At 39.7% G+C, this 24,179-nt stretch overlaps 1 protein-coding gene across 1 annotated transcript; it reads right to left on the minus strand.

Annotated features, from left to right (window-relative positions):
• Nucleotides 1–20,980: 20,980 nt before the first annotated feature.
• LOC140815470 (uncharacterized) lies at nucleotides 20,981–23,076 on the minus strand. Its single transcript, XM_073174570.1, has 3 exons — nucleotides 22,591–23,076; nucleotides 22,251–22,513; nucleotides 20,981–21,491 (listed from the first exon to the last, which is right to left on the minus strand). The coding sequence occupies exons 1-3, from the start codon at nucleotides 23,074–23,076 to the stop codon at nucleotides 20,981–20,983; spliced, it is 1,260 nt and encodes a 419-aa protein (XP_073030671.1).
• Between the last annotated feature and the right edge of the window lie 1,103 nt (nucleotides 23,077–24,179).

The raw sequence follows: 24,179 nt of genomic DNA on the forward strand, positions 1-24,179 counted from the left end.
GGTAAAAACGGTAAACACTCGGTCCTACATTACTGCTATGAGTAGTTTGTGCTTATATTTGGTGTACATATGGGTACCGTCTACACTGATTATGTTGCGACAATGTCGAAAACTATCTATACATGGTTTGAAGGCCCAAAACACAAAGTTCAAAACTTTATTGGGGAATTTCACGTAAATATGCTCCTGTGAAATAGGAATGTTCTCGATCATTATTGGTCCGGACATGAACACACGCGTCGATGTCCCTTCATTTGCATTGTCAACATCATCATCAACTTCTCCGTCAATTGATGTAGTATACAAATCATCATCGCTATTCATGACATATGATGCGAACTGTCCCCAAATAAATCATTTTCCTCATCCATGTGTTCTGTAATTGGGGCAGGAATATTTGCAGCCCTAGCATAACTATCAAAATGTCAGACATTTGTGGTATTTTCTTCATCAGCACATGAATTCAAATCCAATTGCCCTGTTATACTAGAACCCCATGCGACATCAACTCCTGATAGAACCGTGATATGATGATCCCAACCCCTTGAAGTAAAATCTCATTCTCGTGTTCCGTTCATCCCCCGTGCATAGTCTTCTTTAGTGTGACTCGTGATATGGTGATCCCAAGGACGAGTGTCGATCCCAGAGTATGTCTGAGCTGACTGTTCATCGACATGATACATAGAAGGTCCCGCTTCATTTAAACCAACTGTTCCCAAACCTTGCGTTATTACCGACATGACTGCATCAAAATCGTAATCACTTAGGTTCTGTAACGCTGGAGATGAATCAATATACAAGTACATGCAAGCCAGTGTCGGCAACTCAAACATAAATTGTAGACTACATCATCTGTGATATTGACATGCTCTTCAATATAATGTAACGAGACAACGAGCTATAACAATATTTCGTTGAAAATTTGATGCAGAATTTTGATTGGTCGATCTCTTACTTGCGATGCACATAATTCACCAATTGGGAAAATATAGTAGACCGAGGGATTTTAATGGGCTTGGTCGCGAGGATACTATATCCAACCTTGCCACTTCAATAATTACGTATCCACCTACGTAAAGTAAGGCCTTCACATTATCCATATCTGCACCGAACAAATTTATAATTAATAGAATAATGCAACTGAACAAAATTACAATTAATAGTATAATGCAACTAAACAATATTATAATTACATTAGTAAAATATAAATAATACAATTAAAAATATAAGAAATTAGTGAAATTACCTTTTCAAATGTTGTTGTACAGAATTTGTAATTGAATCAGCGAACGATGTTTAATATCTGCAATAAATTACAAAAAATATCAGAAATATTAACAAAAAAAAATGGAGGTTTCAAATAAATTTACTAAATAACAGTAATATATAATATTAAAGAATATTATTCAACTTATATGATAATACATTTATTATTCAACTTATATGAAAAATTCGTAGGTCAAATACCTTTACTTGAAAAATCTTATATGAAAATAATCTTAAAAAATATTATTCAACTAATAATAAGTATTTTATAAAAAAATTAAAATTTGATATTATTATATTAAAGTAATTTCAATAATATAAATTGTTGCAATAAGTAAATTCAGTCAATCAAATTTAGTTCAGTCACTAAACGAACAATAATAAATATAATGAACAAAAAAAAGAACGTTACCTCTTAAGGTTTGCTCTTATGATATAAATGATTAATCAACGAACAATATAATAACCTATCAATGTTAAACATTCTTACAAAAAATACAACATAAAAAAATTTTAATTAAACAATAATAAAATAAAATAATACTGCACAAGTATTGATAACAAAAAAATTATGAGCATAACAAACCGACGAGAACTATTACAAACAAACAGAAATATTGATGTTGTGGAAATAAAAATACCGAAGACGGAAGATTATGTCACAAATGACCCAAAAAATTTAAATGTCAAGGGAAACAACAAATCGCCGAATTAAATTGCCGAATGGTACAGAAAAATTGAAAATAGGATACCGAATGGAAAAGGGAAATGGATACCAAATGGATGGGACGTAAATAAAAAAATGGGATAACGAATGGAAGGATTTGCGCAAATAAATAGAGAGGGAGGAGTCACGGGTGGTGGTCAGGGACAATGAACCCGTGACCTTGTGCCACGGATTCAGAATCCGTGACATTCTTTTTTTATTTTTTTTTTAAATTTTTTTAAAATTAATTATGAATCCGTGACAGTTATTTGCGGATTATACTAGCTTTATAAAAAAAAAAAATCAATTTGCAATATTTTTATAATGATTTTATTAATTTATAATATTTTTAAAAAAAGCCTTATATATACATATAATATTTCTAAATTTATAACATAATTTCTCCGAATTTATTATAAAGAAGATTATATTTATTGAAGAATGATGTATATCTTCATGAGTAGAAAAAGAGTTTTATTCTCAAAATCATCAAATGAATTTGTAGGACCGAGCGCTTGCCGCTTTACCAAAAGATATAGCTAGTGGTAATAGTGCAACTCAAATCTTTTAAACCGCACAGCATCTCAAGCACCACAGTTCTATAGCTTTACCAAGCAAGGACAATTATTGCACCCAACAATCTCCCTCCCAATAATTACACTCCTTGCAATCAATGGGAATCGAACCCGTGACCTTGGCTCTGATACCAATTGTAGGACCGAGCGTTTGCCGCTTTACCAAAAGCTATAGCTAGTGGTAATGGTGCAACTCAAATCCTTTAAACCGCACAGCAGCTCAAGCACCACGGTTCGATCGCTCTACCAAGCAAGGACAATTATTGAACCCAACATAATTTTAAATTTAATTTTTGGGATTATATTGAGAGTTCAAATATACCAAAGAAATTAAACATCAAAGGATTTTATCGAGATACCTTAGAAATATAAATTCATAAAAAATTACACATAAATGTCTAAAACGTCATTCTCGGCTAAACAGGCTGAAGAGCTACAAGATCAATTTATTATTTCCTAATTACTCGTACCTTGTGTTTACCATTTCCTGGTTCATCTTTTTACCTTATGGTTTAACCAAAAAACCTTATATTACATTAAATTCTCAAATTCAAATAAATTTTTTATTATCTCAATTGTTCTCCACGTTACAAATATATATAGATAATGTCATAATAAGATAATGATTTAACATGAATAGTTTAGCATGTCAATCAGGCTATTCTCTACAAATTTAAATAATAAAAACAATAAATAAAAACGTAAACTTACAAAGTTATGTTCAAAACTTGAAGCTTTTATTTATTTCGTAAGAAGGATTGTTTACAGAGAGAGAATATAGGGGAGCAAACTCAACCGTGTCCTTCTAATAACACGAAACAACCTACTTATAGAAGGAAGCGCCGGACATTATACCCCGGATTCCAACTAAAAATATAAACAGTACAACGCTTTTAAAAAACAAATAGTAACATGATTACAAAATTCAAAAGTTGATAATGATATGTCGCTAACTAAAGTTGGTAGCGATATTCCACCAACTCCACTATATCTAATCATCTTTGATATTATCTTTTATTGAATTTTTTAAATTTTCAAAATATAAATAATATGAGAAAAATTAGGAGTATCTTCCTCTAGGTCTTGTGCATCCTGCATGTGCATTAAGTGAATGAATTGATTTTCACTCGAATCTGATTTAGAATCCAAACATCCGATATTCTTATAAATATCTTTCTTCATTTCTTCAATGTAGACTTCAATCGTTTTATCTTTGGAATAAATATCAGAATATTTCTGAGTCAGAATTTTGAAGAGGCTCATTGAGTCTTGTTATTTCTCTTGTTGTTTATTAAATCTTTCTGATATACATAAATCTTTTCCTCTATATTTTGAAGAGTTTCATGACCATAAGGTTTTCCTGTTTCAGGATCATCTCTCAATAATTTGTCCCAAAATTTTGTGGAACTAACCCTCCATAAGCAGGGAATGCCTTCATCAGTATAACCAAACTCTGGTTGCCATGTCCAAACCCATGTTTCCAAATTCTATAAAGAACAGACATAGAGTCTTTTCGTCAATCCAATGTTCAGAAAAATATTTTTTCATACTTGGAGAAACATTTATATAAGGTCCAAAATTAAGAAGACGTAATCCAACTCCATGCAAATCTAGGAATTATGAAAATGAGTAATTAAATTATTTTAATTGCTTAATTAATTATGTGTCATGCATGATTTTATGTTAGTAATGATTTAATTGGCATACTGCATAAAATTTTATTTTTAAGGAATATTCAAATGACGATCGAGGAACGGGGACCGAGGGCTGAAAAACGTAAAATGTTTTGTTAAATAATTATTTTTAATTATTTAAATTGTGGTTGATGGTTTTCTTATTTTTGAAAAAATAAAGGGTTTTGAGGTGATTTTATACGCCGAGACGTAAATTTTATCGGTGTTGGTTTTTCAACTAAAATATGAGCTTTTTGGTAACCCGGCTAATAAATTTACAAATTTAATTAAACAAAAACTTTGTTAATATATTATTAAATACTAATTAAAACTAATTGGCTTAATTTAGGGGCTTAATAGGCCTACAAGCCTTGATGTTAATTAATTAGCATTTAATGTGTCAAATTAAACAAAACCCTACACCTTTTGCATCAAGAAATCGGCCACCCTCTTTAAAATTCTGAAAATTCTCTCCCAACTCTCTCAAACCTCACGACACACACACTCACAATTTAGAAGGGATTTTTCGAAGGGTGCAAGCAAGAACAAACCAAGGTTGCGTCCCGTTCTTCGTACTCAACGGATTTTCGTGCGTATATAACGCAAAGGCACGCCATACATCTCCTTTTCTCATCCTTCATGTCATAATATGTTTTTAAAAGTTTTTTGTATGAAATAATGAAGTCCAGATTTGCTGTTTTCGTTTTTCACTTGTGCGTGATTTATGTGCCATCTATTTTATGCCATGACTCACGTGTTTTCACCTAAGGGGCTGCCATGACATTAAGTGATGATCAAGCTAAGTTATTATGTGAATTAATGTCACACACACACACACCCAACTCACGGCTGAAACAAAAAGAATCAAGAACAACCGAAAATTTGCTGTCATGGGGTAAGGTGATCGGGTTCCTTGGTTAAGGGGTGGGCTTGGTCTTGGCTTGGGCCAGGGCTCGGCCAAGGGCTATCATGGGTCAGGGTGAGAGTCCTAGCCAAGCTATGACTCGAGTTAGGGGCTGGGGAAGAGTCCTAGCCATGCTAGGACTCTACCCGAGAAGCAGAAGCAGGTGCGTGCAGGAGTGCGCGGCTTGTGGGGAGGGAAGGGCTCGGTCCAGGGCTCAGGGGCTGGGCTAGGGCGAGTCCTTAGGGTCCTAGGTAGGTGTCCTAGAGGATGGTTCAGGGTCTGGAGCGCAGGATAGGTCCACAAGTCCACGAAGTTAGAGTCCTACCACCTTAAGGATTCTCGGCCAGAATAGGCGCGACTTGGGGTGGCTCGTTCTTGGGTTTTGGCTTGGATTCTAAGTGAACTTAAGGTCCAGTAGGGTACTTTAGGATGTTGGTCAAGTTTTGGATCAACATGGTTCGGGGGTAACTCGTGAAAATCGAAAGTTGGCTCGGGGTCGAAATTTAGGTGTCAAGTTAGGGTTTTTAACTAATTAAAATTGAAAAACGGCTCACGGAGGTCGAGTCGTGGTTCAGAAGGGCTAAAATAATATAATAAGACTAAATTAAGAATTTATTAAAGTTTGGGTTTTTTTCGGGATTAAAACACCATCAAAACAATTAATTAAAGATAAATGAAAAAGTCCAATAATTAAGCTAAATAAAATTATGGAAAAAGTAATGTAAGCTTAAATAATTATTTGAGACATGTTAGAGTCAAGAAATCAAGGAAAAAAAAAGTCAAAAACGTAAAAAGTCGCGTCCAGGGGTAAAACGGTCTTTTTATACCTAAAAATTTGTAGAGGTCATGACAGTGCCCTAAATGCTGTTTTTATGATATTATGATTATTTTTAAATGTTTATGAAATCTTCATGGTTAAATTATGATTTTTAAATGTCTAAGTAATTTTTATAATTTAAGGAAGACATTTAAAAGACATGTTGCATGCTTGGTTTCAAAAACGAAAATGTTATGTTATGTATGATTTTATAAAGTGATGAGAATATTAAATGTTGAAGAAAGTGAAGTAATTGCGATTAATTCGTTAATGTTTGAGATATCGTGAGGGTGACGGTCCCAGTAAGAGCCCGACGATCGTGTTTTCATCATTATGAATATGTGGTAACGGTTATGTGGTAACGGTAAGAATGAGAATATCGTGAGGAGAAAAGGCCCCAGAGGGAGCCCATTTATGGGAAAAAGCCCTAGAGGGAACATCGACGATCGTATTTCTATTCGAAAAAGGATAGGCCAAGGCTCAGTTGACCGGTGAGAGTGTCGCTGATGTCCCCGCCGCCCAGTATTGTGGTTACATGTAGATGAATCCATCGACTTTTGAGGTTTATATCATGATGAGGAAAGTCACAATTAACGATATGAATTCAACAAAGGAAAAGAAAAAGGAAAAGGAAAAATGTTTATGATAATGAAAAAGGTTTTATGTCATGTTGAGGAAAAAGGAAAAAGTTAAAGTTTATGTTTGCATGTCATGAAAAAATTTATTTTACGTAAAATTATTTTCACTGTTGCATGTGGTTTTATACATATTATTTGTTATAAAGATTATGGTGTATTGAGTCTTTAGACTCACTAGGTGTGATGGATGCAGGTGAGGTTGAGGGAGGTCTTGACGGATGATTTGACTGGGCTGAAGGCACACACAACCCGAGGACCAGCGCTTCTACTTTTTCCGCATTTATGATTTATGATTCATGATTTACGTTAAGGATTTTAAGACTATTTATTTATGTTTTTTGAGAGATTTAGTATGGACTATGCTTTTCAAACTTATTGCTTTTTAGGTTGGTAAAACAGTTGACGATTTCATTTTATGACTAGGGCACTTGATTTTAGAAATGTTAGATGGATGATGTTTTATTTTAAAGGGGTAAAATCTTTTATAGGTAAAGGTATATGGCCGAAAAATTGAGTGTTTAAAAAAATTTATAGTACTTTTAAAGTAATAAAAAGGGCAGACATTTCAATTTAACCAAGTATCAATTGGCTTTATAAAATCCTCATGTAAAATTTTTGATGATGGACTAAATATTTTCCACCATATGAAAAACCAATTTGAAAAACTCTCGATATAATCCCAAAAATTAAATTTAAAATTCATTTGATGGTTTTGAGAATAAAACTCTTTTTCTACTAATGGAGATATACCACATTCTTCAATAGATATAATATTCTTTATAATAAATTTAGAGAAGTTATAACTTCTTTTTTGTTGAGTATTATTATAAAAGTGAGTTATTTCAACACTTTTAGTAGATAATAAAAGATTTTCATAAAATTCTCTCTGTTTATAATAACCATATACATATGATGTATTGGATAAATATCTTTCCATGATAGTCCACGGAGTTTTTTCTCGTTGAATATCTTTTTTTTTTATATAAGAAGAAATAAATCTCTATATTTTGTCTCTATATAAAGTGTAATGCCCCGAAAATTTAAAGATCAACGCGAACCAAATGCATGAAAGTTATTAAATTCCTTTGTATTTTAATTAAATGTTTTAATTACATGGATTAAATATGTTGTGCATTTTTGTATGTTTAAAATATACTTTTTTACATGGTTGCATTAAAATGTAATTTTAAGAAGGTATTCGAGTTGTGATCGAGGAATGGAGACCGAAAGTTGAAAAATAGAAAATATTTTTATTAAATAATTAATTTTAATTCTTTAAAATATGAGTGATGCTTTTTCATGTTTTTTGAAATTAAGGAGTTTTGAGGTGATTTTATACGCCGAGACGTAAATTTTATTGGTATTGGTTTTTCAACAAAAATGCAAACGTTTTGGCAACCTGTCTTATAAATTCAAAAACTTATTTTAACAAAACTATTTTAATATTTTAGTTAAATTCTAATGAAAGACTAATGGGCCTAAATTGTGTGCTTAATAGGCCTAAGCCTTGTTAGTGCATAATTAAGTATTTAAAGTGTTAAAACCCTCCCACTATGACAAAAACTCACGCCCCAAATTCAGAACCCCCCCACACGAGAATTCCCAACACCATACACAAGCACACACGTTACTTTCAAGAAGAAAAGCAAGCAAGGCTTTGAAGAAAATCATCCTAGAGTCTCCTAGTCGAAGTTCCTCGCATCGTCAACATATCAAATAGTGTGTTTCTCACCATATCTTTCACGCCTTAATCTTTCACACCATCGTCAACATATAATCGAAGTTCCTTTTTCTCATCTTTCAAATCATATTATGTGTTTGATACATGATTACATGAAAAACATGGTACAACTTTTATTTTTTCGTTTTTATGGCTACATATGTACAAAACTAGTGTTTTCATTTTTTAAAACTCTCATATTGATGCAAAGAGTGGCTGCCATGGTAGGGGTACTTGAAGGGATGTTTTTCCACATGTTTAAGGGTCCCTATGTATATGTTTAAGGCCTGTAAAAAATAGGGAATGAATAAAAACGAAAATAGACTCCTTAAGGGAAAGGACTCTTCGACTAGGAGTCTTTGAGGGTCACGGCTGCTAGCTGCGGTTAGGGAGGGTCCAATAGACTTAAGTGGGCTGCATGATGTTCTTAATATGGAGGCAAGAGGGTGGCTCCAAGGGCAAGGTAGATGTGCATGGGTTTGGACGGGTTTGGGGGAAACGGGTGCATGCTTAGTTGATTGGTTGAGGGGCTGATGTAATGCACATGGGCTGTTCCCGATTGGGCTTACGTCTCCTCACGGTTATCCCATTACCTATTACTCATAGAACTTCTCCAGCCCAGGCACTGGAGCTTTTGCCTTCCCATGATTAGAACCCAAGACCTCCTGGACTTATATAGATCTTGACAGCAATTCTGGTACCAGTTGATCTACTGGTACCAGGATTGCTGCCAAAATCTATATAAGTCCAGGAGGTCTTGGGTTCTAATTCTGAGAAGGCAAAAGCTCCAGTGCCTGTGCTGGAGAAGTTCTATGAGTAATGGGTAATGGGATAACTGTGAGGAGACTTAAGCTCAATCGGGAACAGCCCATGTGCATTACAAAAAAGGCGCATTTTTTTGTAATGCACATGGGCTGTTCCCGATTGGGCTTGAGTCCCCTCACGGTTATCCTATTACCCATTACTCATAGAACTTCTCCAACCCAGGCACTGGAGTTATTACCTCCCTAGGATTAGAACCCAAGACCTCCTGGACTTATATAGATCTGGCAGCAATCATGGTACCATCAACTGGTACCAGGATTGCTGCCAAGATCTATATAAGTCCAGGAGGTCTTGGGTTCTAATCCTGAGAAGGCAAAAGCTCCAATGCCTGGGCTGGAGAAGTTCTATGAGTAATGGGTAATGGGATAACCGTGAGGAGACTTAAGCCCAATCGGGAACAGCCCATGTGCATTACAGAGCATCTCGAGACAGGCATTGAATCTGGGCCCACAAGTATGGATCGTCATGCCTTGAAATCATTAGTATATCAATCAACACATTTGGGGCGATGTGACAAGACTAGAAGCAGTATGAGTTGTCAATCGTAATAGTGGACATGGTATGAGAAACTATCTGATCACGAGGAGTGGTCGAGCACTGAAAACAAGTTCATCATTACTTTCTTTTATAAATACTTAGGTTTGCACGATCATTAAGGATATTCACTTAAAATTCCACAAGCACTTATTATATATTCTTTATACCTCACTTTCATTTGCGCGAATACTCAACTCACTTGAGCGTTGGAGTGACTATGCCTAAAAACCTTTTGGCGCTCTTCTAACGTTCTTTGTTTTCCATGTGTGCAGAACACTCAGCTGGGATCCTCAGGGGCGTATTTAGTGTAGGGCGAACGGGGGCCACGGCCCCCCCAAAAAATTTAAAAAAAAATTTTAGTGTATATTAATTTTTTTTAAACTAAATATATAAACAGATATATATATACATGGCCCCCCCAAAATGAATGATACGTCCATGTATCTCAGTGGCTAAACCCAATTATAATGTTTGATCCGCCCGATTTCGAAACCTGGTGGCTCTTTTTTTTTGGCTTAGCGACGGTTGTGACGAAAACCGTCGCAAAATCCACGACGGTTTCTTATAACCGTCGCCATATAGCGACGGTTTTTGAGAAAACTGTCGCAAAATAAACTAAGCGGCCCCCCCAGTGTCTAAATCCTAGATCCGCCCCTGGGGATCCTTCTTCTTAGTTCCTGGTGCTCCTAGGAAAGAAACATAACCCGACTTAGTAAATTGTCCACCCAACTCATCCAATTTAGCCGAAAATCATCATCTACCATTAACGAATTCATGCATAAGTTAAAAATTAATTATTCAAAGATAATCCAAACATAAATCCACTAACCAAGTAAATTAAATATATTTTATAACCCAAAAAAATAACAGAATTAAAATCCAAAATAATAACTAATAAATCTTCTCATGCTAGAATTGTTGTCTTGTCTACACGCTCCTTTGTCTACCAGATTTGTCCAACTTAAGACCTCCAAACTGATTTCCAACTCCTACGCTCAAAACTTTCGCCCGTCATTAGCCCTTTGGAGACGCTTCATTTCGTACGCCTAGCTTTGTTGACTGATCCTAAACTTGTCGTCTACTCCAAAAGCATACCGACTCTCAATATTCCTTAGAGATAGGTTAGAAAAACCATATATATTGCTAAGAACTGAGTAAGAGAAGATGATGAAAGGTGCACTTGAAATCAGATCGACTGACTTATTTTGTAATGTCTAGGAAATTCGAACTACGTAACATGACTACATGCAATTTAGAATTTTTATTTAAAATAAATGTTAAATTATATTTATGTATTTAACGCATGCTTATTGCATGATATGTGGGTTGGTTCATGATTTAATTAAATTTTCATGCATTAGGGCTTTAAGTTGCATTTCGCGCTCGAACGAAGAACGGAGACCGAGGATGTTTAGGAAAAATATTTTTATTAAATAAATACTTTTAATTATTTAGTATATGGTGTAATTAAGTGTGATTTTTGAAAATGAGCCTTGGAAAGGTATATTTACTCGTCAGGTCATATTTTTAACCGATGCGCGAATTTTAGCGAGTCTGGGGACTTTTTGAGGGTTCAGGCAATATTTTCAAAAACGCACATAAACGAAATATTTTTCGAGAGTGTTTTTGGGCTTGAAGGGTTTATTTTATTGCTTAATGAGCCTAAACCCTTTTTAATTCATTTAAACATTATAAAAGGCCCATTAGTGTATTATATTTTGACTTTAACACAAAAATTAAACCCTAACCCTATTCTCCAAACACACGGCCGCCCCCTCCCTCACTTCAGCAGCAACATTTTCGAAATCCATCAGCAGCCACTTCGATTTTCCCTCAAGGTTTTCAGAAATTTCCTTCCCCGTCTTTCCCTTGCTCGTCCTACGCGTAGATATCCATGATTTTGAAAATTTAAACGCAAAGGCATGCCATAAATCCTTATTTTTCTCGTCATTCACGCTAATATACACTGATACATGTGTGCTTGCATGAGGAGCAAATCGTTTATGCATCGTTTGACATGAAATATGCATGCCCTTTCTTGTAACTCTTGGTTTTCATGGCTTTTGTGTAAGGGGATGCCACGATCGAGGGTCTAAGGGCTTTATATGTTGGGAATAATGGTTTCAAGGGGCTGTAGTCGCGAGGTAGTCAAGGTTTTGTGAAGGCCGAGCGCTAGTTCCCTTGGTGGATGGTTTTGGTGTGGCTAGATCGGAAGAATTGAGTTAGACGGCGGTGCAAGGGTTGTTCCAAGCCTTTGATCAGACCCTCATGGGTTTGAGTCATGGCCTAAGATGGCTCGAACACTGGTGGCCTTGGTCATAGAGCCGATTCAGAGAGATAGGTGTCAGTGGTCTTGGTTAAGGCTTGTTTCAGATGACTCACTGGTGGTCGTGCTTAACAGCGTGCATGGGGCTGAGGCTAAGGTTATGTTGGTCCAGGAGGGTCCAGAGGTGGTCTAGGAAGGGTTGTCTTGGGTCTAATCCTCGTCGGTTTGGGCTAGAGTCGAGAAATCGAGGTTAGGGTAATACTAGGGTTTTGTGGTAGGTGCGCAGAAAAATTCCAGCAACTTCAAGGCATTGTTCGAAGGCCTAAGGGGTATGGAAAAAATGGTTTAGGGGCTTGTCATGTAGGTTAGAGTCGTGGTTTAAGTCGGGAGAAGTTTGGTTAAGTTTTGGGTTGATTCGGGTTAAAACCGGGACCCCAGTCCAAGTTTTAAAACGAATCGTATAAGTCATGAAACATGCTCAATTTTATGTCTAGAAAATGATTAATAATATGTTTTGAGGTGTTTTTAAGAGTTTGTTTGGCTTCGGGTCGAAATTTTGAGATTCAGGGGTAAAATGGTAAATTGACATGTTTTAAATGTATATGTTATCACGAACATGACTTTTTATGGATATATGAAAAATACGTTGCATGTTTGTTTTGAAGAAATTACGTATATACATGATTTTCATAAGTGATGAACATGTTGACATGCTTGGAAGGATGTGAGTTAGTTGTAACTAATACGAACACGACAAATACGATGACATGTAAGGCCAAGGCTCAATGGATGGGTAATAGTCGCTAATGTCGCCACCGCCGGGTACCACGGTTATACGTTAATGGATTCATCGAATAAAGCTGATACAAAAGTCACAACTAATGAACACAATTCAAGTAAAGAAAATGAACACGTATATGATGATATGTTGAGACATTTTTTGACACGTTATGCTTTGTTACGATACATTTACGTTCATGTTTTTAAGATCATGAAATTTATGTTGATTACAGTACTTTTCACTATTGCATGTTATGTATATGTACTTGTTATAACTTTTATATTGTTTTGAGTATTTAGACTCACTAACAGTGAATGCTTGAGGTGAGCATATTGATGAGGAGATTGGAGGCGCCGAAGACTGAGTAGGCGGTGCTAGATATGTGCACGCTAATTTGAGGACCATATTTTTCTCACATTACATTTATGAGGTATGAGTGATATTGAACATTTTCATACTTTTTCTTTTATATGTGGATGGTTGTTAGGATTTTCGCAGGTTTCATTTGTGAATTATTTTAAACGATAGTATAGGGTTTGACGGTTGTCTCATTTTTCTTTAACTACAGTGTTTTTAATGTTAGTTGAATAATTTTATTTTAAAATATATAATTTTTAGCTGTTATTGCATGCACACATAAAAATGTCATTTTCGAAAATTAGCTTGCTATTTTTTTTTCTAGTAATTTTTAAGTAGTTGACGTTCATATTTACATGATGAATCTTGTGAGTTTGGAAGTTTTGAAGTGTCTTATATGTCACGTGTCAATCTTTCATTGGCCGTGTTGGATCCTTTGGATGATGGAGTTCGGAAGCTCCGATCTCTTGGACACATGTCATGCTGCTGATGAATTATTTGTATAGGGAGATCGAAAAGCCCAGAGAATTAGCAAGAAGATTTTAATCTCGTGGCAATATTTTTCGAACTGCGTAGCTAATTTTTCCTTCCACCACATCTAAAACATATCTCACATATTTTATTTGCTCTTTTTCCCATTAAATAAAATTTTAGAGTATTTTCTCTAATTGACATTAAAAATTTAGGCAAAGCATCTAAAAAAAATTCCGAAATTTTTTTACCTATTTTTTTTTTAATATCTCCAATTCATTAATTTTACTGAATCATAATAACTTTAAAGATTCAATTTTTTTGTTCACTTGACCAAATCTTTGAATAAACTAATGAGATTTTGGTGATTTGAATCTCCGAGAAATCTGGGAAGATATAATACTATACGATCGTGGTTGATCAAGCTCTAAAGAAGGCATGAGATTTCCTAGGGTTGCTTAATGACCTATAACGAGGGGACGAGCTAGAGTTTAAGGAAGCATTTCAAGGACTCATGGTGAGCTACCAAGAAGGGTCTACAAACATGATGTCCCAATTAAAGGGGTTTGGGGAACATGGCAACAATTTTGGAGGTCATTGCAATGTAATTCAAGTACTAAATTATCAAGAGGGCAGTAGCATCCGCGCACCCCACGTGCAACGCCTAAAAGTACAGAAGCTACCGCCCACCTGCACTAGAACAAGCGCACCCCTTACCCAGAAAATGAAGAAATATAGTGAAGCGGACCATGTTGCACGGAAAATATTTTTGTTCCCTAGTTTAGGGATCAAATTATTTAAGAACTTGATTTTTTTGATATCTTTTTGTTTTGTAAAGATATATGGATGAATTTTGAACATTATCAACATATTATTGATGATGCAACCCGGACGAAATGGAGGAGTCGGGTCGGGAACTCTGCCGGGTTTGCTATCAAAATGTTGAAGGAAATATGAGTTGGACGTTTGGCTTGAATCTCATGACTCCTCGAATGATTTAAGGGATCTGCGAACAAGAAGACAACCACGTGAATGGGCGCCGGAGGGATGTCCGACGTGTCCACTCCGATGCTTAAGTCAGTAGGGTACTCAAGCAATAAAACCAATGTGGCCAAAAGATGGCTGTGTGATTGGTGTGGTAGATGGAGAGTAAATGAGAGTATTAAATGTGTGAGTTAATATCTGAACAGAGAATAAATGCGAGTAAACAACTTGGTATTTATAGTAGAGGATGCAATGATGACCTCGTTTTTTGTGTTTGAGTATTAATTGTAGTATGGTGGCTGATTATACCCTATTTTTCTGAATCTTATGCTGGTCACATTCAACCCACTTGATCTTGTCAATCATTTATGTTATTGTCAGAGATAGGTCGGCCGTGCATGCTCTATCAAGTCGGCACCATTAAATGCTTCACTCACATCGAGGTGGGTGAGTAGAGTGCTTCTCGGGTAATTATATAAGAACTCGGGCATTCCACGTCTCGGGAAAGTCATGTCCCGGTGGTCCAATAGCCCGGCCTATTGACTGACTGTCCACTTCATGATTTATCTAAGTTGTACTCCCCTCGTCCCGGGCTGTTCTATGACTCGGGGCATTAATCCATATTGTCATGCTACCGGCCCGAGAGCATTCCATCCTGACCCGGGCACCATCCATAGATAGGTACGCTCCATGGCCCGGGAAGTCCCAGGACCTATCTATGACTCGAGACATCTCAGGGTATCATCACTCCCTCCTTAATTAGTCGGGCTAGAGTCCACTTGTTGTCCCGATTAATCTCATGTGCCTGGTCAGGAAAATCGCCTTGTTTGATCTTTTTCGGGCCGGTTGCAGTGCGAAACGTGGACATTGCTAACGTGAGCCTTATTCTTCAAACTTATCCGAAACATTTTGTACTCCCAAGGATAATCGTTGTGATATCTCGATATCTGTGCATGTCTTTTCGGCTACCTAGCACAACTTCCGATATACATCATAACCGTTCATACATTTCAAGATCAACAGCTGTGATCAACTCCTTCCTCCTATATATATAGTAACCCACCTATTTGTCAATCATATTAGCAAATTATTATCCAAGCAGTATAATGACAGGTGCGAGTAGCTCAAAGACTCCTGATGTGGCGGAAGAGTTCATGCATGCAGCTTTTGAAAAGCGAAAGACTGAAATGGAAAATGAAGTCTTCCACAAGATCCTTCGCTACTGGGAGGAGTTGCAGGGACTGCAGTTTCTCTAAGAATGCGGAGAAGCTACCACTCCTCGACTGGTGGCAAAGCTGGAGAAGTATCGGGAACGTTTGCACGTTGCCGGGACAGTGAACCTCTTTGAGGATGACTATGTCTACCAGCTGATACTTCACAAGGAGAGGGAGATTTTGACGGATGTCACCGACTCCGATAGCTTCCAAAAGACTTCCACTGGAGAAGTGAAAAAATGGATAACCATGTGGATGTTTTTTTGTAGAGGAAGAGTATTTCGATGTAATCCGCAAAAATTCTCTCAAATAAATAAGATGTTTATCTAATTTCTCTGTTTTTTTTACTTCTCTGGAAGAATTTTAATTTCATCAGTCATATATATCACGAACTGAACAGAATGACATAAGATGGACTGATAAGATGGACTGATATCAGTCGAAGATAAGTAATCGGATAAATAACAAATAGAAATGCCGGGATCCCATATATCCCGAGCTTAGAATAAGATTCCGGGACCTCATATCTCCCGGGCTTAGAATAAGATGTCGGGGCCTCATATCTCCCTGGCTTAGAATAATATGCCGGGGCCTCATATCTCCGGGCTTAGAATAAGATGCCGGGGCCTCATATCTCCCGGGCTTAGAATAAGATGTCGGGGCCTCCTATCTCCCGGGCTTAGAATGATATACCGGGGCCTCGTATCTCCCGGGCTTGGAATAATATTCCGGGGCCTCATATCTCCCGGGCTTAGACGTTTTTCCGGTTAGCACTCTCGGGTAGTCCATGGGGTGTCACCATGACACATGCTTTAGCATTTATATTGCCAAAAACCGTTTCATATTCCGAGAATTCGGTAAGTCTGATACATTAATATTCGTGCACGTCCTTTCGTCTGTTCGGCTCAACTTCCAACAATTCATCATGAACGTTTATGTGTTTATAGATCAACGGCTGCGATTGGCTCCCTTCTCCTGAATAAATGAGAAGGTGTTTCGCCTGGTTTGAGACCTTTCGACTTCTTCAATATTAAATGCCACTTTTCTATAAATAAGATAGTAGGAACAGAATGTGAGTATCAGTTCATTATGTCTAGTTCGAGTGATTCCAGTGCTTTCAGCAGTACAATCACTTGCAGTGGTACGCCTGCTCAAGCATTAGGCGGAATACATCCTATATAGAGGCTTTGAAGAGGACCATTGAAGAATATATCTGGGAAAAGGTCATGTCTACCTGGTATAAGATTCAAGATATCAATAACACACACCAGAACGGTTTGTCCCTTACTCGTGCACAAAGAGCAGTGGCGAGGAAATATAGGCGAGAGCTTGGAGTGGCTCGAGTTGCTGATCTAGCCACTGACCAAGTTTTGTCGCATGCGATGCTGTGGAAGGAATGACATCAGCTGAACAAGATCTCAACCACCGAGCCCTTCACCAATCTTCACATTCAGGAATTGACCGATTGGATAACTGAGTGGCAAGATTATGTAGCTTCGAGAATAGCGGATATAATACATCGACCATTTCCTTAATAAAATTTCAATTATCGTATCTTGCTTCTTTAATCTTCTGCAAATAAATAAATATAACTGAGTAATATATGACCAGTACATGAAATCGAAATGCCAGGATCTAATGTCTCCTGAGCATAAAATGAAGCGTCGGGGCCTCGTGCCTCCCGGGCTCACAAATAAGATGTCGGGCTCTCTCACCAGCCAGGCTTATAAATAAAGTGCAGTGCCTTGTGTCTCCCGGGCTCATAAATAAGATGCCGGGCTCTCTCACCACCCGGGCTTATAAATAAAGTGTCGGGGCCCTGTGTCTCCCGGGCTCATAAATAAGATGCCGGGCTCTCTCACCACCCGGGCTTATAAATGAGATGCCGGGCTCATAAATAAAGTGTCGTTTGGTTTCCTCGGGCAGTTAATGCGATGTCAGAATGATGCGCACCCTACCGAAAAGTTGTCAGAATCTGTACATATTCCGAGCAAATGAATGATCATGACGCCTAGATTTACGCACCTGTCTTTTCAAATATCCCGCCTAATCATGCCGCTCAATTTCCGAGGCTGATCTGGTCCGTTCGATTTGTTTTAGATCAACGGTGTAGATCACCTTTCTCCCCTATATATAGTAGATGACCGATTTTCCAAAAATCATTTGCAAATTCAAACTTGTAGCGAAGCTCTACCAAATTCCTCTCTCGAGCTTTTCCGTCGCGTAGATCTTATTCCGGCGACCCTTCCGTTCATCGGCTACCAGTCATCATCTTCGTTTCTTCCTAGTAAGTCTCTTCTCCCTTCATTACTTCCATAGTCATGTCAAACTCCACCTCCTCTACTTCTGGCCAAAATGCCATGGGTCGGTCAAAAGATAATTCCCCGACTCCTTCCGATCAATCTGCTCATATTCCCATAGGTACTCCTATTTCCCGTTCCCGACCCCTCCAAAAATCCAAAGCTTCGTCTTCCCGACCTTCTGGCACTCAGGGCAAGGGGAAAGACCCGGTAGCAGGGCCCTTGTGGTTCTCTACTGTGACTTCTACCCTTCGCCCGGGTAGTATAGAGGAAATTAGGTCCTTAGGATCCATCCCCTCCACCTATAAAATACTAATTCCTAAGCCTAGTGACCACCCAGACACCCCTCCTTCCGGCTACCACACCTTCTTTATGGAACAACTTAAAAGTGGGCTCCGATTTCCCATTCATCATTTCTTCGAAGGGGTGATCCGATTTTTTAATCTTCCCCTTAACCATCTCCATCCTAATGCTTTTCGCATTATGGCTGCTACTTTTGTTTTGTTTCGCATGAAACTTATGCCTATTAACTCCTCCATTTTCCATTATTTTTATTCTTGCCGGTTTAATGACGGGGTCTTTTCTTTCATGGCCCGAATGCTTTACCGGTTCTTAACTGACATCCCTTCCTCTTTGAAGGGGTGGAAGACAAAATTTTTCTTTCTTCAGTTCCCGACTCCGCCAACCTGTGCTTTGGGCTTTCTGTCTTCTTTGCCCACACAGCCTGAACTTTCCCGGGACTTCAAACTCCTTCCCCCCTTTACCCAAGCCTGGGATGTTCTGGAGAAACAGTCTTACTTATCCTCAGTGCTACTTGGGGGGGGGGGGGGAGCAATCTAATTCATTACGGGATCGGGTCCCGGCCTGAAGATCCTGTAGATCGGATAATAGATGAATTTGATCAAGCTGGTCCTCAGGCTGGTAAATAAATTCCCAACTTCCAACTCTTAAATTCAAACTGTTATTTTTCTAATCTACGAGTTCCCAATACAGAAGGAGAAATGATTAATGCCAGCCTTCAGGAAGCTGCTGCAAAAAAGAAAGCCGAGCAGAAGAAGATCCGGGCTGAGAAGAGGGCCCAGGAAGCTCAGAAGGAAGAAGAACGCCGAGCTCGTGCGGCGGCTGAGGCCTGGGAAGCTGAAGAGTGCCGTGCTGAGGCAGAAGATAAAGCCAGGGAGGAATCTGCCCCTTCTCGGGAGGAATCCACCTCCCAGGCTGCCGAGGAGGACCCAGCTCCTGTAAATCAGCGAAAGAGGAAGGCCACCAAGGAGCCGATCGCGGAAGCGGTGGTGGTGGTAGAGGATGAGGCCGAGGAGATCGCCCGATCTCCTCCTATGACTGGTTCTTCTGCCGGTCCCTCCGGGGGAAGGCCCTGGATCCTCCCCAACATCTTTGGGGATGATATCAGCTCGGATCTTGTTAAAATGATCCGGGGCCTTCTGCGCCCTGACGAGGTGGCACACCTCCAGGGAGTTCATTCCAATATGCTGCTCTGCGAAGGAGTGTCCCGGACCTTCTCTGTAAGTCCATTAAATTACACTCTTTTACATTGCTTTCTCTGACTTTTTTATGTTTTCAGGGCTTGCAGATGCTCATGCATTCCTACGAGCGAGTGGTTCAAGTAGAAAAGGGGGCCAATGCTCAGGCTACTTCGGCCCGAGAGATGCATGCTAAACTCCAAGAGGAGGTGGGTCGTTTGAATGAGCTTCAAGAGCATGTGTTGTCTCGGGAGAGGGCTGTCTGGGAGCAGCAAATGAATCTGGTCCGGGCGGAACTTGCTGAGGCCCGAGCAGAGACACAGGCGGCAAAGGAAGAAGCAGAGTACTCCCGATTCGAGCCGAGGACTTCCAGGCTGTTGTGACCCTCATTAAGACTGCTCAGGAGGAGCAAATGGCAAACTTTTTGAAGTACCCTGAGTTCAAGAAGATAGATGCCCGGAGCAGTTTGAGGAGGCGGGCCTTGTTCCGGCGGACCAGGAGGATTTTCCTGATTTGGAGAAGGCTACCGCATCCCTTCCAGATGATGAAGATGAGCAGAATAAGGAGAAAAATCCCCGAGTAGACTAGGATCTTCTGTTTTGTTTCCACCTGGTTTTTTTTATTATTATTATTCCCGAGCTTCCGGGCACCTTGTAAATACTTTGAGTATCAATTAAAATATTTTGCTTTACCTTCCTCGCATTTGGTAATAGTTCTAAAACATATCCAGGACTGCAAGAATTGACTTGAATTCGGTAATAATTCTGAATTTTATCAATCAACCAATACACCTTCACAAAGAATAAACTCGGGGATTTAAAATGAAATTAGTCTTGATAAATGACCAGGGTGTAAGTAACTGGAATGGTTCCCTGGGTCTGATGGATAACCAGGGTACGGGTCCCCGGGCCAGGTTATGGGTCCCTAGGCTTAAAATCCAACGGGGGTACGGGTCCTCCGGGCCAGGGTACGGGTCCTTGGACTTAAAATATGACCGAGGTACGGGTCCTCGGGCCAAGGTATGGGTCCTTGGACTTAGTAAATGACCAGGGTACGGGTCCCTAGACTTAGAATATAACCGGGGTACGGGTCCTCTGGGCCAGGGTACGGGTCCCTGGACTTAGGATATAACCAGGGTACGGGTCCTCCGGGCCAGGGTACGGGTCCTTAAACTTTCGATATGACCGGGGTAAGGGTCCTCCGGGCCAGGGTACGGGTCCCTGGACTTAGGATATAACCGGGGTACGGGTCCTCCGGGCCAGGGTACGGGTCCTCCGGGCCAGGATACGGGTCCCTGGACTTTGGATATAACCGGGGTACGGGTCCTCCGGGCCAGGGTACGGGTCCCTGGACTTAGGATATCACCGGGGTAAGGGTCCTCCGGGCCAGGGTACGGGTCCTTGGGCTTTGTAGATATTTCTTTAAACAATTTCTTTATTTGATGAAGAAACAATAGATACACGTGCTTTTAAACATAATATTTCTTTAAATGAAAAGAATTCCATGGCCTCTTAAGAACGTGTCCTTGAGAATCTTCGAGATAATAAGCTGCACTCGAGCTGACTCTTCGAACTATTTTGAAGGGTCCTTCCCACATTGCTTCTAATTTTCCCACATCACCTACTGGCTTGATTTTTTTCATAACCAAGTCTCCAACCTGAAAATCTCGTAATCGAACATGCCTGTTGTAGGATTTTATTACCCGGTTGCGATAAGACTCCATTCGAATAGCTGCCCGGTCTCTCCTTTCTTCAACTAGATCAAGTTCAATGGCCCGGGCCTGATCGTTGTTGCTCGGATAAGATTCTATCCGAGTAGAAGGTTTCCCGATCTCCACAGGTAGAACTGCTTCTGCACCATATACAAGACTGTAAAGTGTTTCTTGGGTAGACGATCGTGGCGTTTTCGATACGCCCATAATACATTCGGTAACTCTTCCACCCAGTCTCTGCCCTTTCCATGGAGCCGGGCTTTCAATGCTTGCACAATAATTCTGTTAGTTACTTCAGCATGGCCGTTAGCCTGAGGGTAAGCTACTGAGGTGAAGGATTGAATAATCTTCATTTCTTGACATCAGGAGGTGATCTTTTTTCCTTGGAATTGCCTTCAATTATCTGAAATTAACTTCCTCGGGATGCCATATCTGCAAATAATGTTCTTCCACGGAAATTTCATGACTTCCTCCTCAGTAATCTTTGCTAATGGCTCGGCCTCTACCCACTTGGAGAAATAATCCACAGCCACCCCAAGGAACTTTTTCTGTGCCCGGGCTATGGGGAAGGGACCCACAATATCCAAACCCCATTGGTCAAAAGGACATGATGCGGAGATTGGTTGCATACTTACAGCTGGGCGATGATGAAAATTAGAATGGTGTTGACAACCTTGGCATCTTAGGACAAGTCGGGCATCATCTTGATTCATTCGGGGCCACCAAAATCCGGCCAATATAGTTTTCCGGGATAGGGCAGTCCTTCCAAGGTGTTCCCCACAACATCCTTCATGTATTTCCCGGAGGACGTACTCTACCTAATCTTCTGATAAGAACTTGAGTAATGGGCCCTGATATGGTCGCCTGTACAAAACATTATTAAAAAAGACTAACCTGGGCGCTTGTTTTTTGATTCTTGCGGCCTGGGCTCGATCTTCTGGGAGCTTTTCATGGACTATGTATTCAACGATGGGAGTCATTCATGAGCTTTTCTGGGCCGGGGGTATTTCTTCATCAATAGAGGCACCAGCCGGGTAAAGCAGAGAATCTCCGGGTACTTATATCTATCATGGAAGCAGCCAATTTGGCTAAGGTATCATCTTCTGAATTTTCTTCCCGGGGAATTTGTTCGATACTCCAGTCGTTCAGATACGCTGCCCAGGCCGTGATGAGCCCTAAATATTTGAGCATTTTTTCGTTCTTGGCCTCATACATTCCTTTGATTTGTTGTGTGACCAGCTGAGAGTCAGAATAAATAATGACCCGGGAAGCACCGACTTCCCGGGCAACCTACAACCCAGCCAAAACAGCCTCATATTCTGCTTCGTTATTTGTGACCTTAGAATCAATCCACAAAGCCAACTTACTTTTTCTTCTGATGGGGCAATTAGGACCACCCCGACTCCACATCCCGATAAATTTAAAGCACCATCAACAAACACTCTCCATACCTCTTCTTCTACCGGTTGAATCATTTCTATTAAGAAATCAGTTAAGGCTTGGGCTTTCATAGCAGCTCGGGGTTTGTATTCGATGTCATACTCCCCGAGCTCCACAGTCCATTTAATCATTCTTCTGGAGACTTCGGCGTGGGTCATGATCCTTCCAAGTGGAGAGTTGGTGAGGACCACAATGGGATGTGAAAGAAAATAAGGCCTCAGCTTCCGAGCGGTCATTACCAAGGACAATGCTATTTTTTCCACCTCGCTGTATTTTAATTCTGCTCCTCGAAGGGCATGGCTGACATAATATATTGGTTTATGATCGGCCCCTTCCTCTTTGATAAACACAGAATTAACAGCGAACTCAGTGGCGGAGAGATAAACCCACAATTTCTCCCCGGGCTCGGGCATGGACAAAACGGGCAACTCAGCCAGATGTTTTTTCAAGTCTTGAAAAGCTTGCTCATATTTGTCGTCCCAATCAAATTTCTGCGCCTTTCTTAGGACTTGTAAGAATGGCTAACTCCGATGGGCAGATCGGGAAATGAAACGCGACCGGGCAGCAATCCTCCCGGTTAGTTTCTGCACATCTCGGACAGATTGAGGAGAAGGCATGTCCATTATTGCTTTGATTTTTTCAGGGTTGACTTCGATTCCTCTATCAGTTACCAAGAAACCCAGAAAATTACTGCTCCTGACCCCGAACACACACTTGCCCGGGTTGAGCTTTATTCCATATTGTTTCAAAGTGGTGAAAGTTTCAGCTAGATCATCAATGAAGTGGGAGACTTCCCGGATTTTGATTATGATGTCGTCCACATACACCTCAATCCGACCTATTTTCTTTTGGAAGACAAGATTCATCAGGCGCTGGTACGTAGCTCCCGCAATCTTCAAGCCAAAAGGCATAACAACATAGCAGAAGGTGCCCCCGGAGGTGACAAAACTGGCTTTATCTTGATCTTTCAGAGCCAAGGGGATTTGGTGATACCCCTGGTATGCATCCAGAAAGCTTAATAACTCGCATCCAGAAGTGGAATCTACCAGCTGATCAATCCGGGGGAGTAGATAACAATCTTTGGGGCAAGCTTTATTCAGGTCCCTGAAATCAACACACATGCTCCACTTCCCCGTGGATTTTGGGACGAGGACCACATTTGATAGCCAGGTAGGGAACTGGAATTCTCTGATATGCCCGGCCCTCAGCAACTCTTCTACTTGCTCTTCAATTACTTATCTTTTTCAGGGCCAAAATGTCTATTCTTTTGCTTCACGGGCCGGGATCCCGAGAGGATGTTCAATTTATGTTCGGCCACTTGGGGCGAGATCCCGGCCAACTCCTGTTGAGACCAGGCGAAAACACTAATGTTAGTTTTTAAACATTGTAAGAGATTTACCCGGGTGGACGTGCTAATGTCTCGGGCCACCCGGACGTGCTTTCCTGGCTCAATTTCCACCACTTATTGCTCTTCCTCAGCAACAAAGTGCACTTCTCTCTCCTTGGCCCCTTCTTG

This window comes from Primulina eburnea, chromosome 15, assembly GCF_022965805.1.
Source record: "Primulina eburnea isolate SZY01 chromosome 15, ASM2296580v1, whole genome shotgun sequence".
Classification (NCBI taxonomy): domain Eukaryota; kingdom Viridiplantae; phylum Streptophyta; class Magnoliopsida; order Lamiales; family Gesneriaceae; genus Primulina; species Primulina eburnea.

What these genes read in the sequence shown, in the direction of transcription:
- LOC140815470 (XM_073174570.1), bottom strand. Translation starts at nt 23,076, where the DNA reads ATGCCCGAGCCCGGGGAGAAATTGTGGGTTTATCTCTCCGCCACTGAG. An exon ending in TTGCCCCATCAGAAGAAAAA is followed by an intron (nt 22,514 to 22,590) that starts GTAAGTTGGCTT and finishes GCTGGGTTGTAG; the next exon opens with GTTGCCCGGGAAGTCGGTGC. An exon ending in TTCTCTGCTTTACCCGGCTG is followed by an intron (nt 21,492 to 22,250) that starts GTGCCTCTATTG and finishes TTATTGTGCAAG; the next exon opens with CATTGAAAGCCCGGCTCCAT.